The sequence below is a fragment of the Chanodichthys erythropterus genome, chromosome 3 (assembly GCF_024489055.1).
Source record: "Chanodichthys erythropterus isolate Z2021 chromosome 3, ASM2448905v1, whole genome shotgun sequence".
In the NCBI taxonomy this organism is placed as follows: domain Eukaryota; kingdom Metazoa; phylum Chordata; class Actinopteri; order Cypriniformes; family Xenocyprididae; genus Chanodichthys; species Chanodichthys erythropterus.
In genome coordinates, this window is record NC_090223.1 from 32,694,616 (window position 1) to 32,713,624 (window position 19,009).

Sequence of the window (19,009 nt, forward strand, 5' to 3'; positions counted from 1 at the left end):
GGAAATTAAAAAGTTGCGATTTTCTAGGCCGATATGGCTAGGAACTTTGCTGCCGTACCATGGGTGCAGCAATGTCTGGAATAGACCTTTTAAAATTCCATGATATTCCAGACATTCCATGACCAGCGGGAGCCCTGCTTGTATCATCTACCACTAGTTCAAAATGTCATTTATTTAATTACATTTACATGTACACTAAGAAGCAGCAGTTATTGCACACTGATTGGCAGATATTGAGATGAAAAACCTGTCTACTGAAATGAAACCTGCAGATTAACCAAGTGGAAACATTTTATTTAAAAACAGCTACATGAAACCAAACATGCCTCAACTAAGATATACTTAACCATTAAACCAGCAATCATGTGACTGCTACCCACAGTAAAAACACCACATGTACCCGTCATCTTTTACACCGAGGACCTGATTAGACTTGATCTGGAAAGTAGGCAAACATTTAGGGTGGGCATTTTCATACTCCTCCAATACCAAGGTGTGATTCATGTACTCAGACTTTTTAATACCTACATTATGACGCTTTTTTTCACAAGTGGTCTGACAGATGTGTTTGAATTCCCCTAGCATTTTCAAGTACAGCATTCTGGGTAGAATTCAAAAAGGTCACATGGTTGTGTGGGCTTGTGCAGGACCGTCATAATAACTATGCTGCACTACCAGGGGTATCAAGTGAACAGATTTACAAATAACTGCTTTGAGGTCAGTTAGCACATACGGTCACACTTTTGCATTAAATGCAACTCACAGCTAAATTAAGACTGCTTGACTATGAGGAAGAAAATTTAAACCTCTAAATAAAATATATAAAAATGATAAAGTGAAGTACACACCATTCTTTTTGGGGCCTCTCCAAATAACAGCATCATCTGGACTACTGAGCAGAAAGCCAATGGACATGACTGCCAAGTTGTCCTCAACATACTAGACACAGAGAATATATCAGCATGTAATAATGAAACAATGAAGGGGCATCAGAATTAAAATCAAAAGAATATATTTTTTAAAATCTCACCACTGGGGACCAGCCTGAGCCACTCTGGTGAACCTGCACATAAAACAAAGACAGTATAACTTCAACGCCATGCCAGCTACCCCGGCTATATTCATGGCGAGAAAGAGATTAAATTTTATCTTAAATATTAACATTCTAAAACTAGATATGGTCTTACTTCATTAAAAATCTTTTCATAAGAGTCATCTGAAAAATAGAGAATTGGCTCAAAGTTGGCTCAAAAAATAAGTACAATGTACTTATTGTGTTCATGCTGTACTGCAAAACACTTTTGAGGTGGGATACGGGAAAGGTTAGGGACAGGTTTGGTGGTATAGTTAGGTTTGACCTCCTAAGACCCAGAAAAAAATAGAAAAACCATAAGAAACAAATAGAAAAAAAAACTTTTATTTGAAAAATTATACTTTATTCTTATGTTTTGCTATGTCCTCATAAGTGGACAACAGGACTCAGTTGTTTAAAAAATTAAAATGACACGAAATTACATGTATAGGCAAAAACAATGGGATTATTTTTTTTTTTTCATTCACCAATCAATTTTTTAAGTTGAGATTTTTTTTTTTTAACCAAACTTTGTTTAAAGAGGTTTCTCAACTATTTTATGAAAGATATAATGGAATGAACTGATATACCATTTTACTTTATGCAATATGTGGGTAAAATGCCCATACACAGGTTTTCCCATTCAATGCAATGTATCTATACACGGTATCTAATTTGCATATTATTCTGTTCTTGGAGCAACATGTAATGAAAAAAAAGTGTAATAATGGGAGTTAAGTTGGCAACATTTTCATAACAATATATAATATTTCATAGGAATATTGATATGTAATTTCTTTCCCTATGTGGGATTACAAATTAACATCTGTTTAAGGTCCGCTGATCTTACATCCTGATATAACATCACATGAAAAGCTAAGGGGAACTACACTGTATTGGGCATTCAAGGTGAACACAATGGCATTTATTTACTGATTAGATTCAAATAAGTTAAGGGGTTTTGTCAGTCTTTGATCTTCCTACTGAGAGTCAAACTATGTGTGAATGTTTACATAGTCTAGATAATGTTACATAGTTTACATAAAACATAGTTGACATGTATGGTGTCAGAGAAATTCACTAAAATACAATGTCCTTGTACAAGGACAGAGGGATGCAGGAGGTTAAGAGTGGGTTACGGTGTAAGGGATTGGTCAACAGTGTAATTATAAATTTAATTACAAAAATGAATTACAGATGTAATTACATGCAGGTTTTTTAAAAATTTAAGTAAAAATATTGTGTAAAACGTATGTACACAATAAGTGTATTGTATCAAATAATTAATTTAAATGTAAGTAGTTAAGGCCACCTAATATAAAGTTGGACCAAGAATTCTAACAGTGATAATGGATTCAGACATGAGGGGCATAAAGGAGGATCTTCACCCTTAACAGAAACGTATTGGTTAAACAAAGAAAGAATAAAATTATAAACCACTCAGACATCTCAGCATTCTGACACAAGTATGATGAATAATGATGTCTGTCTCTGCAGTAACATACCTGCTCCCCCTCTAAGCCCATTATTCTTGGTATAGATGGTCCACAGATGTCCACATCTAGGAGTGCTACCTGGAACATGAATAAATAAATTAATTAATTAATAAGCATGACAACTGGCATAAGGTTGGTTTAATATAGATATGAATTATGTAAACATTTAATGTCTAATTTTTAGTGTGCCTTTTAACCAGACGTTTGATTAAGCGGAACAATTATTGTATAAAAAAATGTGGCAAAATGTGTACATTTGATTTGTCCGATTTGCTCATTTTTTGCTTTAATAAAACAACAAAACAAAGCCAAGAGGTTGGGATTTGAACAGGTCTTTTTTTGAAAGCAAATGAAAACTGCACCACTGCAGTACAACGATGTTAGCACAAGATGCCAGTGTAGCACAGTTTAGTGAGTCAGCAACTCTCACACAGACTCACACACATAGCTTCAGTCTCACTAGCACGGACTCATACATAAGTCATTACATAAGACCATCACTTCAGTTCCAGCTCTATTCACACAGACCACAACAACCTCCAATACATGTTTAAGCTATTTAAACTCATCTGTGAATGCCACATTACCCTGCTGTGACCAGGAAACATAACCTTTCCATGGCCTTCATGGTCTGAATGAAATCATCAGGACTGTGGTCTCTCATGTCTGACTGTACAGCCTTGATTTGGTGTGGGCTGAGTGTATACCAGACCTGATGATTATATTTGAACTCTAGGCCAGATGTGGAGGAGAGCGGTGAGATAAGAGCCAGTGCCCAAGTTTGTGAAACAGTCTCCCGTTGCATGTTAAGTCTGGCCCTTCGTCTCGTTTTAAATCGGCTCTTAAAGGGGCTCTATGTAAGATTTTTACTTTAATAAAGCATAAAAATACCCCAATATGATTGCAGATATGCCAAGTTCACCTACTTGTTTCTCAGAAAAACAATGCTGCAGCCAAATATTCTACTTTGAAAATGTGCGTTCCGTGTCGGAAGGTCTGTTTTTGTTTTGGTCTGTGCGAAACCTCGTGCTGCAGTTTATCCAATAGTATTTCGACATCACAGGTTGCCAGTTGGCGGAAAACAACGCGTATTACAACCATGGAAACCAGCAAACGAACTGGGTCAGAGAATCAGGCAATGTCAGCTGCGCGTTCTCTCTTCTCTGTCATGGTGAAGTGACACACACCCGCGCGGGCGCCTCCTCTCTCTCTTGTCTCATTCGCTCCGGTAAGTAGTGCTTGTATTGCGATTAATTTTAGTCATCCCCGCAGGTTTTGCGGTCACACCAAAAGCGCGCGCACCACTGAGCGGTGGAGCGGACAAGCCACGAACAGAGACAGAAGTCATAACAGTATTGGGTCCGTTGAACAACGTTCCTAAACTCTTAAAGGGACAGCAGTCCAATATTCCTGCTGCTGTTTGTCATGTTAATCAAAGAACAAAAGACAAAGAAAATCACTTTCTGCTCTCGACTGAATACGTTTTATAACTTTAATGGTAAGAATTATTTGCAATAAAGACTACAGAAATTAAGGTAACCAATGCAAAATAACACAATGTGTTATTTTACATTTGATTACTTTAATTTCTGTAGTATTTCTTACCTGAATAAAAACCCAGTTACCCAAAAAACTTAGTTTCATAGCTTTCTTTATTCTATTGCATTTATTTGAGCTGTTTATATTTTATTACTGACTTTTACTTGTTTTTTTATGAAAATAAAACTCTGCATTGAAGAAAAGTAGATTTTTGTTTGTATATGTTGTCATTTATAGTGCTTAGAAAGAATATCGGAATCTGCAAAAAAATCGGAATCGGACAAGAAAATTGCAATCGGTACATCTCTACTAAAAAGCCTCTGAATCCATCTAAATAGCTCTATGAACAACAGCATATCAAAACAGATAAATTACAGTGTTAAAGCCTCCTCAGCTTTCATTGTCAATCGCGCTCCCTATTGTTGCTGGCAACCATATGCTGTAAAAGCTGGCAACCCGCGTCTTTGAACGAGGGGGCGGACCAAACAATATTTTGAATTTGGACTGCAGTACCTATTTTGATCCTTGACTGATGTTGTGTGAATTTGGCCTATATTTGTTGGTTTACTGATTCTGTACAGCACTTTGGAACAATGTGTTGTATTTAAATGTGCTTTAAAAAAAAAAAAAATTGAACTGAATTGCTTAATGTGCATCAGGGTGAGTGATAACATCCTGAACACTTCAACAAATACTGCCAAAACTATAGAGGTGAGATAATCAAATTTGTTTGAATTGAAACCATTTGTCAACAGATTAGATCACTTTCTATTTAACCATTATCTATCTGTCTGTCTGCCTGTTCACCCTCTTATCTATCTATCTATCTATCTATCTATCTATCTATCTATCTATCTATCTATCTATCTATCTATCTATCTATCTATCTATCTATCTATCTATCTATCTATCTATCTATCTATCTATCTATCTATCTATCTATCTATCTATCTATCTATCTATCTATCTATCACTAAAAACACCTTAACAGGGCCTCACAGAAACAGCTGCAGATGTCATTCAGCATTGGGGAAAAAAGACTGGGAATGTTTTAGAGGGATGATATTCCTGGCTTTTGTAAAGGAGATCATTAAAACTCTTCTTCATCTCTTACAATAGACCCCCGAGGGCTGCTGCATGCCCAATGGATTATACTATAACACATGTTTAGATAATCAAACCAGTGCAAATCTCTAGCCATGATTTAGTGTTTGTGTGTGTGACTAATTCGTGGACATGACAGGAACTAAGAAAAATTCCAGATGTGCTGATGATTTGACTTTATGGATCCATGGAAGGGAGCCCTTGTTTTTCCTACAACAAAGACATGACAAGTTCTCAAAGCATTTGTTTAAAATGTTAAGTGTATTTAGTTTAAAAATCAAATACAGAGTCTAATAAACGCATGACCTTCTTGCCCCTGGCTTGTGTTAAATGTTATTTGTCGACGGCTGAATTAAGCAGCACGCTCTTGTTATGGTCACACTCTGATGATGTTTATTTCTCCCTCCCTGTTCTTCTGTTTCCTGAAGGAAATTTACTGAAAGCAAACTAGGGAGTGAAAGCAGCAAAGAAGGAGCTCAGAACCCCACTTAATAGTCCCACAGGAACCGAGCAGGTTCCCTCATTCTCCATTTTGCTCTCTCTAAGGAAATGGCCGCCCAGTGAGCAGGGTTGTAGAGAGGCCAAGACCATAGTGGCAAAAGTCAGGGATTCTCCTGCAGAGCTACAGGGGAAGTCACACCACTTCCTCCCAGAGTCTGAATACTTTTCTTCTGGCAACCGCTCTTCTTTTCCAGTACTTCCCTTTTTCTTGGCTAGAAACAAAAACGTACATGTCTTAGTTGGCCTTCTTAAATCAATGTCTGAAAACCCTCAGGGCTAATCAAATATATGTTGAGCGAGGAAGGGAGGGCACATCTTAAACTTTCAAAAATGCTAAGAATCCCACGGAACTCTTTAGGGAATATGGAACATCCACAAAAAGGCCTGTTTGGGACCAGATGTAGGTTTGGCTACTGTAGCCTATGTGCTTCTAGAGAAGCAAAGAGACATTTGCTGGTGTGGCTGAGTGGTAAAAGACCTGAACTAGTGACCCAAAGGTTGTTGGTTCAAAGCCCAAAAGGGGAGATTCCTGAGCCATTTTCAAAGACCTCTCAGCGAATGGTCACACCACATAACTGATCATCCAGTGAGTGATCAAATGTGTTAACAATACTGTTAAAGAAATGGGACTTTTAAACTGTCCAGCTGCAGTCAATTATTCTCAACTATCAAAACAAGTGGCTGCTATATTCATCAGGATTCTGCAGACAGCTACTAAACCACCAGCATTTCCTTAGACAGCAGCTTGGGATAGTGAAAAAAAAGGAGAAAAAGTTTTGCATAGGCACAGCTCTCTCATAAAGGGTATTTATCTTCTGTTAAAAATGAGGAGGAAGAGAGAGTTCATCCAAAGGGAAATTCTTATATCTTACTTCTTCACATGTCTTGAAGCAAGTTATGAAAATATGTCACTGTATCTCTACAGACAAACAGAAAGATATTTAATAGAAATGTCTAAGAAATATGAAAACAGCCAGAGATTTGGAAAAAACGAAATGTGTGGATTCTACTCAGAGAACCGAGAACCAAAAAAGGGTGTTTGCAACAGCCTAAAGAACTTAAAATGGCACAAGAACAAGACATTCTTGGGTCAAACACAAGTCTCTTCCCAGTTCCAGTTGGGCGGAGTATTCCCCTGTAATCAAAACTATGAGACAGACTCCATATGAAAATAAAAAACCTCACAATTGTTCAAACAAAGCATATCTGTACAGCCTTTGCTTTCTGGTACAAACATATTCTAACATTAAAATACGTTGAACCAAAATTTCACTGAGTTTCAGCATAAAGTATATGCAAAACTAAATGTAGGATTTTTCATCAAGATGTCTGCACTTGATCTGATTACTACTGTACAGCAGGTTTATCCAGTTATCACCATTAACACACAATCTTCCTCATTAACAGCTACATAATGCTTTTCATTATGCTCTAACGATAACCTCATCCATCATCGCACTGCTCCAGTTACTGCGAGTGAATGCCACACCTCTACTTTTCCAACTCGCATGCACCTTCAGTCAAAGCCTGAAGCGCTCAACCTATTAAAATGTAAATTGAGTAAATTCAATACTTAGTTGCTTATTAGCAAGAAATGAGTCTTAGTGTAAACAATATGTTTACTATGATAATCTACACCATTACAAGAGCACTATGCATTATTTTAATTCATGATTTCAGTCTACAATGTTTAATTGCATGACCTGACCTAACGTTTACTAGCAAACCAAAAAAACAGAGTGGGTGGCTGGATGTGCTGAAGTACATATGAAGTACTCAAAACAGTGGGCATAAACAAAGTCAACATAAATATAAAAGGACACAGCTTCTTTTTACCATTGAACAACACCTTAGAACATGGAACAAAGAACATAGTTTCATGAAAATACAGAGATGTATATACAAACCCTATACCACAGGAAGTCAGGATGTGTCACTTGATCACTGATTCCCTTCCCTCTGCTTAAGGCTGAAAGGCAAAATTTCAATGAAACGCCCACTTTCATTACCAAATAAAAGAGTAAAATATCTATCTATCTATCTATCTATCTATCTATCTATCTATCTATCTATCTATCTATCTATCTATCTATCTATCTATCTATCTATCTATCTATCTATCTATCTATCTATCTATCTATCTATCTATCTATCTATCTATCTATCTATCTATCAGTAGTACATATATCAAGTTTCGGGTTGGTATTTTAATGTTTTTGAAATAAGTCTCTTATGCTGACCAAGACAGCATTTTTGTGATTAAATATACTGTAAAAAAAACAGTATTATTGTGAAATATTACAACTTAAAATAACTTATTCGTAATCTTTAATGAAAATCTGAAAATGTACTTTCCCTCTGGAAAAAATTGTACACAACTTAACCCTTAAACAGGCAAGAGTGGAAAATGATAAGCAAAAAATATTTTCATGATATTTTTTATATCATCTGAGCTTAAGTAAAACATATCCAAAAGAATTTTTGAAATATTTGATATATTTTGGATTTTATGAGTTGTGACTCCCAGGTCACGTTGCCTGATTAGGGTATAAAAAAAGGACCAAGTCATTAATCTGTTAACTGTTACTGGCCTACTTGCCACTGCATGCTTAAAACAATTATATCCTATACTTTACCTGATGTAATGTTGACAAATTATATATCATTCAAATGCTTACGAACTCAAGATTCAGCCTATGAAAACCATTTTGAAATCGGACCTTGCTTTACCATAAAAATGGTACTTTAATTTCTTTTAGCAAGCTCCTCACCTAGTGGGTGGTGTCAGGTTTTGTATTACACAATTTTTTTGAACTACTTTATAAAAAAAAAAAAAATTCTAATCTTGACAAAACACATATCATTGGAAAGTTCTGAGTCTCACGGTCCCATCTGCCAACTGTTTTTTGATATTGAGACTGAAATGTATAAATTTGATACAGGAGAATGCATTAAAAAAACACCCAGTGGCTATTTTTGGTACAACGCCTAAAAATCTCATGGGAAGTTACATTTTGTGATATTAAATTAAAATTTAGAACACAAATTGGTTAGACATATGACTGTGATTTGATAGTAATTTTAGAGTAAAAATTATTTTGTAAAATATACATTTTATATAAAATATTTACAGTACAGTCCAAAAGTTTGGATCCACTAAGATTTTTAATGTTTTTAAAAGTTTCATCTGCTCACCAAGGCTACATTTATTTAATTAAAAATACAGTAAAAAACAGTAATATTGTGAAATATTATTACAATTTAAAATAACTGTTTTCTATTTGAATATATTTCACAAAGTAATTTATTCCTGTGATCAAAGCTGAATTTTCAGCATCGTTACTCCAGTCTTCAGTGTCACATGATCCTGCAGAAATCATTCTAATATGCTGATTTGATGCTCAATAAACATTTCTGATTATTTTCAATGTTGAAAACAGTTGTGTACTTTTTTTTTTTCAGGATTCCTTGATGAATAGAAAGTTCAAAAGAACAGCATTTATCTGAAATACAAAGCTTCTGTAGCATTATACACTCCGTTCAAAAGTTTGAGGTCAGTAAGAATTTTTATTTTTATTTTTTTGAAAAGAAATTAAAGAAATGAATACTTTTATTCAGCAAGGATGCATTAAAATCAATCAAAAGTGGCAGTAAAGACATTTATAATGTTACAAAAGATTAGATTTCAGATAAACACTGTTCTTTTCAACTTTCTATTCATCAAATAATCCTGAAAAAAAATATTGTACACAAATATTTTGCACAATTGTACACATTAAATGTTTCTTGAGCAGCAGATCAGCATATTAGAATGATTTCTGAAGGATCATGTGACACTGAAGACTGGAGTAACGATGCTAAAAATTCAGCTTTGATCACAGGAATAAATTACTTTGTCAAATATATTCAAATAGAAAACAGTTATTTTAAATTGTGATAATATTTCACAATATTACTGTTTTTTACTGTATTTTTAATTAAATAAATGTAGCCTTGGTGAGCAGACGAAACTTCTTTTAAAAACATTAAAAATCTTAGTGGTTCCATACTTTTGGACTGGACTGTAGAGTACATTTGATTTACAGTAAATGTAATCATTTTTTGAAGTTACTTTTTCTTTTTAAAAAAAAAACAAGACCAAACTTATGTCTAAAACATTCTTAAATTACAACCATTTAAATTTAGTGTAGTGTTACGTATATTCTCAAAAAAGGGAGCAACAGTTTTTTTAATATGGTTACCTTAGACTTTTCCACTCTTAGGGTTAATCCCTTTTTTATACCCTAAACAGGCAACGTGACTCAGGAGTCACATACATTTCAAAACGTGCTAAATAACAACATAAACAACATATGACAATTTTTTTTTCTTCAGCACCCTAAGACAATGTTCAGTATTAATGTTAGCAGTAATATAATTTTTTTTTCCAAAAGAAAAGTAAGTTTAATATATAATTATCTACTTCAAAATCTGAATGTTCTCCACCACTGGCAACCATGTTGGATTTAGATCAGGCTTACTAATAGATCACTGAAAACTTGAAGCAAATCATGTGACCAGCATACTTGAGACAGACCAGGCATTGATAAATGATAAAAGGATTTAATAAAAAAATTGTTCTTATGCCCCAAAAAAGACAATAAATACTATGTGACTCGTGAGTCACGTTGCCTGATTTAGGGTTAATATGGGCAGTAATAATATGAAATGTTTCTTGAGCAGCAAATCATCATATTAGAATGATTTCTGAATGATCATGTGACCCTAAAGACTGGAGTAACGATGCTGAAAACTCAGCTTTGATCACAGGAATAATATTATAATATAATATTTCACAATATTACTGTTTTTTGATCGATCAAATAAATTTAAAGGGTTAGTTCACCCAAAAATAATGTCATTTATTACTCACTTAATCTTCGGAACACAAATTAAGATATTTTAGTTGAAATCTGATGGCTCCGTGAGGCCTGCTTAGGGAGCAATGACATTTCCTCTCTCAAGATCCATAAAGGTACTAAAAACATATTTAAATCAGTTCATGTGAGTACAGTGGTTCAATATTAATATTATAAAGCGACAAGAATATTTTTGGTGCGCCAAAAAAAAAAAAAAAATAACAACTTATATAGTGATGACCGATTTCAAAACACTGCTTCAGGAAGATTCGGAGCGTTATGAAACAGCATGAAGAATCATGATTCGGATTGCGTGTCAAACCGCCAAACTGCTGAAAATCACGTGACTTTGACGCTCTGAACCGCTGATTCAACGTGCTGATTCATAATGCTCCAAAGCTTCATGAAGCACTACAGTGGTGGTCAGAATTATTGGCACCCTTGGTAAATATGATCAAAAATGACTGTAAAAATAAATCTGCATTGTTTATCCTTTTGATCTTTAATTCATAAAATTAGCAAAAATCTAACATTTCATTGAAGGAAAACAGTTGAAAGTGGGGGGAAACTCACATTATGAAATAAATGTTTTGGCCACAATTATTGGCACCCCTAGAATATTTTATGAGTAAAATATCTCTGAAGTATATTCCCATTCATATTTACATTTTTTTAGCTCACCAGGGTGATCATGAACATGAAATTGTCCAGCCGAGACTTCCTGTTCCATGGGAGTATAAACATAAGGAAACACAAGGGCCAAATTCCCTTAATCATTCATCACAATGAGAAAAACCAAAGAATATAGTTCTGATGTGCAGCAAATGATTGTTGAGCTTCACAAAATAGAAAGTATCTGTAAAATATTACCTAAAGCATTGAAAATCCCCATTTCCACCATCAGGGCAATAATTGAGAAGTTCCAATGAACTGAAGATGCTACAAATCTGCCTGGAAGAGGACATGTGTCTAAATCGTCCTAATGTGAACTGAAGAGGAGAGTTTAAGTGGTCAAAGACTCTCAAGGATCACAGATGGAGAATAGCAGAGATTAGTTGAGTCTTGAATCTCAGAAAGCACCAAAAAAATGATCAAACAGCACCTACATCCCCACAAGTTGTTTGGGAGGGGTTCAAGAAAAATCCTCTGCTCTCATCCAGAAACAATGGTCAGATGAAACTAAATGGTCAGATGAAACTAAAACAAGAGCTTCTTGGCAGCAAACCCACCAGATGGGTTTGGTGCACACATGGATAAAAAATACCCCATATCCATGGTTAAATATACCGCTGGATCTTTAATGTTGTGGGCCTATTTTTCTGCTGGAGGTCCTGGACATCTTGTTCAGATACATGGCATCATGGATTCTATCAAATACTAACAGATAAAAATTAAAAACCTGACTGCTTCTGATAGAAATCTTATAATGGGCCGTGGTTGGATCTTTCATCAGGACAATGATCCAAAACAAACATCAAAACCAACACAAAAATGTGTCAATGAGCACAAAATGAAGCTTCTGCCATGGCCATCCCAGTCCCCTGACCTGAACCCTAAAGAAAATGAGTGGAGTGAACTGAAGAGAAGAAACACCAGCATGGAGCTGGACTCTGACGGATCTGGAGAGATTCTGTATGAAGGAATGGTCTCTGATCTCCTGTCAGGTGTTCTCCAACTCATCAGGCATTATAGGTGAAGACTCAGAGCTGTTATCTTGGCAAAAGGAGGTTGCAAAAAGTTTTGAATAAAAGGGTGCCAATAATTGTGGCCAACATGTTTTGAAGAAAAACATTTATTTCATAATGTGAGTTTCCCCCCACTTTCAATTCTTTTCCTTCAATGAAAGGAATAGACTTTTGCTAATTTTATGAATTAAAGATCAAAAGGATAAACAATGCAGATTTATTTTTACAGTCATCTTTGATCATATTTACCAAGGGTGCCAATAATTCTGACCACCACTGTATATAGGTCTTTTTTTTTTTTGGCGCACCAAAAATATTTTTGTCGCTTTATAATATTAATATTGAACCACTGTACTCACATGAACTGATTTAAATATGTTTTTAGTACAATAATGGATCTTGAGAGAGGAAATGTCATTGCTCCCTATGGAGGCCTCACTGAGCCATCGGATTTCAACTAAAATCTCTTAATTTGTGTTCTGAAGATGAACGAAGGTCTTGCGGGTGTGGAACGGCATGAGGATGATTAATAAATGACAGAATTTTCATTTTTGGGTGAACTAACCCTTTAAGGCTTATCTATATATAAAAACATGAATAAAAAGGAAAATAAGAACAGAAAAGGTCATTTCAAAAATAAAAAGCAGAAGTTAAAAGATTTAATCATAAAATTAACGCCAAATGCCAGGCTTTTCTTTCTGTTCCACATCCGGTTTTCTCCATGTGAAATAAACTCCTTATGGCTGATCAAGTGTGTGCATTAATGTGTCTCTTATCTGCTGAAGTTTGCACTAGGAGGGCCTCTCAACGCTTTCCTGATTCTTTCAGCTCTCAGGAAGTGTGAACAACGCAAGGCACACAACAGGATGTTCCCATTCAAGCTCACAGCCCTTCTAGAGTCTGAAGGGGGACTTTTGACACAGCAGATAAGTGTGAGTTATCAGCACACATGCCTGAGTGGACGGTGCTGTTTGGAGATCATACTGACACACACATAGGGTTTCAACTGTCAACAGCATCAGCCAGGGTGACCCTAGTCCAACACTCACCTCAGATTAGCAAAAAAATTTTTTTTGATTTTTTTCTGCAGGCTACAGCGTTCCATTACTACATATACTATGTGCTTGAGAAATAATAACAGTCCCTGAAGAAAAAAAAAATCAATATAGAGAAAAATGCAGTTGCACAAACTATCTAACAATGGAAAGAGAGTGGGATATAAAAGAAAAATAAAACAAAAACATGACCCATAATTTCACAGTGAGACCTTTTAAAGGCACTTCTGAATACTGGAAGCAGAGAGCGTGGGACTAGATTCCTCTCGGCTTTTTAGATATTGGCCACATTGGATCGCTTCACATTGTGGAAGTCCCCAAGCTGTGCGATTTAAATTGTTTGAGGGATTGAAGATTATTTCAGTCAGTGAGCTGCCAAAGGGTAAACAGTGGACTCAGTCTGCACACTGACAGCACAATTGTGGCCGCAGTTTGTTGAGACGAGATCAATACAGCTCTCCCTAGTGCACTGGCTCAGAAAGAGTCCCAGGCAAAGCCGTGCTCTTCTCAATGAACCCGGTAAACACAGCTCTTTCTGCCGCAGAGCCCTACAATGCACTAAAAATAGCCAGCAGTCTCAGACAGAGAAACATTATTGTGAAGTGCTTGGCTCGGCTGCTACGATTCAAACAGAAGCTTTTCCTGTTCACTGCACTCTCATAGTGATTCATCCAAGTTCGAAAGCATAAGTGTAACATTATCCCTCAGCGGTTGGTTGGTTGGTTGGTTTTCTTATTCTGATAAATACAATAATGTTTTGCTAAAGGCACTGCACTTAAAATGTCTGATATGATTTCAGAAATGTTTCTGAACAAGTTTGGAAATGTAATTTAATGTTCATAGTGCAATCTGTAAATAATACATTGAATAACTAGCTAGAATGAAAATTACGGAAGAGGATTAGGGCCAAGCAATAATAAAAAAATAAAACCATCTTGAGATTAAAGTTGTTAAATTTCGAGAAAAAAATCGTTAAATTACGAATTTGTTCTCATAATTTAACAACTTTTTTCTCATAATTTAATGACTTTATTCTCAACATTTTATCTAGACTTTTTTCTCGAAATTTAACAACTTTAATCTCGAGATGGTTTTATTTTTTTATTATTGCTTGGCCCTAATCCTCTTCCGTAGAAAATGAATCAAAAGGAAACTCTTTGTAAAAAATAAACAGGTATGAGTTAGGCTTGCAGCCTATCTAAATTAGTCGTGACATTTTATATTTTAAAAATATGTTTTTAATCAAAAATGGAAGGTCATAATATGAGACAAATATTGGACAAAACAAAGGCTGTGTCTGAAATCTAAACAATGTTGACTTTACAGGCAGCGGAGGACGGAAAACGTCACGATATCGACGATCGTGTACCATAATTTCTACTAAAATCTAGTTGCCTAAGTAGAAGGCTGCATAGATGTATCCCATGACATCCAACAGTCGTATGTGTGGTTCATCAGAGCAGAAGAAAGAAGCCGATTAATTTTTTTGTACATTATTTACTTCTACAGATTCAATGGATTTTATTTCAACCGAGAAATAAGTACTGTAAAGATGCAGTATGTGATATAGACAGCTTGTGGTTGAAATGTGTACTGCAGTCCAAATTCAAAATATACGTTCACGCAAGTTGCCAGATTGAGGACATGCAACAGGAACGAGCAATTACACTGCATGTTGATGAGTTGATTTATCTGCATTTTAATATGCCTCTGGTCATATATCTTTTTAGATGGATGCAGAGGCTTTTTAGATAAGGTAGAATCTGCGACCTCTGATCCAGTTCATTTGCAGGCTTCCATGGCTGCAATATGCTGTGTTTTCCACCAACTGGCAAACCAGGCTATCAAAATACTACTGGGTAAATTTGGCAGTGGGCGGGATCACACAGAACAAAACAAAAACAGACATTCCGAAACAGAACGCACATTTCAAAGTAGAATAGATGGCTTTAGCATTGTTTTTCAGAGCAACAAGAATGTGAACTTCCATGTTGGCAGATGTATAGGAAACATGCGTATTATTACGCTTCAGTAAAGTAAAAAAAATAAAAATAAAAATACATATAGCACCTTTAAAAAAATGTGTAATGTTCACATTAATTAGTTCTGAAAAAGTTAAAAAAAAAAAAAAAAAAAAGATATTGACCTTTTTTGCAGAATAAAATATATAATAATAAATATAATAATAATAAAATATATATATATATATATATATATATATATATATATATATATATATATATATATATATATATTCTCAGGCATTGTGTGGAATTGTTTTCATCCCGTAAAGGTATAAGGAGGTATAAGGAGAATTTATTAATGAATCAACCAACACCACATGGAAAAAAAGGGTCAACAAACTCATCTGCTAGGAGACAATATTATCCCAAATTCACAAGTCAGTGAATCATATTAGTATTTGTGGCCTAAAGGGATAGTTCACCCAAAAATGAATTTACTCACCGTCAAGCCATCCTAGGTGTATATGACTTTCTTCTTTCAGTTAAACACAGAGTTATATTAAAAAATATTAGTAACGGAGATTTTGAATCCCAAAAAAGCTCATCCATCCATCATAAAAGAATTCTATACAACTCCTGGGGGTTAAAAAGGCCTTCTGAAGGAAAGCCTCAAAAAATATCCATGTTTATAACTTCATAGACTATAATCACTTCTGTTAACATCCGTTGGTGCATTTACGAGAGAATCAAGTTCTGGTGTATGATGCAGGATGTAAGAGTAGCCTAAGCTTTGGTAATTTTTGGGTAAACTAACCCTTTAACACTGTTAATCATAAAAAAGAATAAAAGATGCATGCGACCCAAAATAATAAGAAAAGCAAAAATTTCACAAACAAATTACATGAAATCTTGTAAATGTCAAGACAGCATATCCAAAACTAAAGAAGGCAGACATGAGAGAACTTGTTTCTTAATAATAAGTTTTATTTTAAATTTTTTATTTTTAAAATAATTTTATTTATTTTTTATACTATTATTATAAACAATATTATTTATAAATATTATAATATTATTTATTTATAATACAGTCACTGAACCAGTTAACTTGTGCTAAATGTATAAAACTATAGCAATTCAGCCCTGCTCAGTTCTGAAAAAAATAAATGTATAATGGTCAGAAGACGTGACATCATAAAATACTCATATTGGAAGTATAGAATTCTTTGTTCTTACCTCTTTGGAGTCATCACTAGCTAATGCATGAGACAAATGTGCGCTGAATGTGCTCTTCCCAACACCCCCTTTGCCAGACAAAACAAGAATTTTGTGTTTCACAGAGGTCATTTTTTGTCTGATTTCCTCTATGGCTGCAATGACAGAAAACAATATCATATACTTCAGATTTATATGTAACCAACAAGCAATTATATATATGTATATATTAAAAAAAAACTTTGATGTTGTACATCATCATCCAATAACAAATCTAAAAGGATAAATCCTAAATTATTATATATATATATATATATATATATATATATATATATATATATATATTATACACACACACAGAGCTGGGTAGTAACAGATTACATGTAATCTGGATTATGTAATCAGATTCTAAAAATCAAGTACTTGTAATTAGAGTAAACTAATTTTTAAAATACATGTAATCAGACTACAGTTACTTTTTTATGGATTACATGCTTACAAATTATTATTACAGTGGCAGTAAATTGTTCACAATTCACTGATTCTCCTAATTTTTCATTTATTTAACGTTTATATTTTTTTCAGAATAAACCTGCTGCTTTTATACGTTCATGATTCTTCAAGTTTTTCCGGCGGCAAATATAGATGAATATATATATATATATATATATATATATATATATATATATATATATATATATATATATATATATATATATATATATGAAATAATAATAATAATAATATATGATACATAGATGAAATATTTGAAGTAGCAGTGATATTGATGTGAATTTCATGTTTTTCAATATTTGTTTTCTAAATGTACTTAATTTTAAGTAAATATGTTTTAAAATCATGAGATGTGATTTTGTTTTATTCAGTGTTACTATCCGCAAACACTAACAGGTACATTAGTGTTAGTATTTGAAGTATTTACTGTCCATACATTGCACTTTAAAAAGAATCTGTTGAGGCTCTTGTTGGTGAAAATAATATATATTTTTCTTTGTATCTGTCAAAATAGTACAAGATTATCCTACAATATATGTGACATCAAATAAGGGTTAGCAGAAAAGTAATCTAAATGTAAACCATAAGTAGTCAGATTACATTACCAAAAATGTGTAATCTAAGAGATATTACTGATTACAAATTTTGCCATGCAATTTGTAATCAGTAACTGATTACAATTTATAAGTAATCTACCCAGCTCTGTGTCTGTGTGTGTCTGTGTGTGTCTGTGTGTATATATATATATATATATAATCAATGTATACCTGGATCAGGGGCTTTGGCGGCACCAGAAGCACATACATTCTGGTTTGGGCATCCCTGACATGCTGAAGATTTACCAGCCTGCTCACTGCTTGTGCCTGGACAGTCTAGATAGAATGACAACACACTTAAACAAACAAAAATGATAGACATGTATAGTGTGGATCATGTACAGATGCCTCCCTTTTCTTTCTTTCTTTTTTTTTCCTTTTATTGAAATTATTAATAAACACAAAGACAAAAAAACGAAAAAAGTTCCTAAGTTCACACTTAGTCTGATAGCATGTTGTAACTGTAACTATATTTATGGATGTTAAAGTCAACAATAAGGTAAAGGTGTAACGTTAGGCAGCTGACACTGGCAGTTGTTTTGCCAGACTGTCTAAAATGACAGATGTCAGTTTAAGATAAACATCAAAGAGGCACAGCGAAACTTGTTGGATATGTGTATAGTTGGCGAAAGCGTACTTTAAACTGTAAACAGATGGCAGTATAAAAAAAGTGCGGATTCAATGTCCTTGAAGTCAATTACATACACGTTTATTAGACTTACGCTCTGGCGCATCACTAGGAACATCCGCCATCTTTCAAATCCTGCGCAGTTCCTGACAGTGGTGCAACGACCATGAACTTCCCCGGATAATGCAGTGTGTGGGAAGTTCCGCACGGTCACATTGGGGTATTTTGACGCACAGTGTAGCTTTGGTTTGTGTGGCAGTGAAGAGTAAAATGTGAAAATATTTATAACATCATATTTTCACATCAGGGACTACTTAAAGTGGAAATATACATAAACAGTCAGTCAAGTTAGCTTTATAGTAAACAGATTTACAATCTAATAAAAAATTATATAACAACCATGATAAATGTTTAGATATGAAAGAAAAAATAAATGTTTTGTTACAACTTTTGTAGCGAGGGCGCCAACTGTACAGATACAAAAAAAAAAGTAAGATAAAGTAACAGATAAGAAAAATAAAAAATAAAAAATATCTTAAGGGGTACCAACTGTGCATTAAGGCAATAACACACACAAACAAACGTTTTAGGTATTATGTGATCTGTTGTATGTCGCTTAGCAAGTTTTCAAATGATATTTGAATGGCAAACATAGCTTTGGAGATTGATTTAAAAAAAAAAAGTCCAATATTGTGGCCTTCTGCCTACTTGAGCAAATTGGATGAGAGGTCAGTGGTAATAACGCT

The 19,009-nt window shown here is 34.4% G+C and overlaps 1 protein-coding gene across 1 annotated transcript in view; it reads right to left on the minus strand.

Moving 5' to 3' along the window:
- nubp1 (nucleotide binding protein 1 (MinD homolog, E. coli)) overlaps positions 1 to 18,441 on the minus strand; it is a 36,199-nt gene extending 17,758 nt beyond the window's left edge. Inside the window, exons 1-6 of the mRNA XM_067381872.1 lie at positions 18,358 to 18,441; positions 17,807 to 17,911; positions 16,548 to 16,681; positions 2,578 to 2,646; positions 1,031 to 1,063; positions 849 to 939 (exon numbers count right to left, since the gene is read on the minus strand). Of these exons, the coding sequence (XP_067237973.1) occupies positions 849 to 939; positions 1,031 to 1,063; positions 2,578 to 2,646; positions 16,548 to 16,681; positions 17,807 to 17,911; positions 18,358 to 18,388 (463 nt within the window). The 5' untranslated portion in view covers positions 18,389 to 18,441. The remainder of the gene's footprint in view (positions 1 to 848; positions 940 to 1,030; positions 1,064 to 2,577; positions 2,647 to 16,547; positions 16,682 to 17,806; positions 17,912 to 18,357) is intronic.
- Between the last annotated feature and the right edge of the window lie 568 nt (positions 18,442 to 19,009).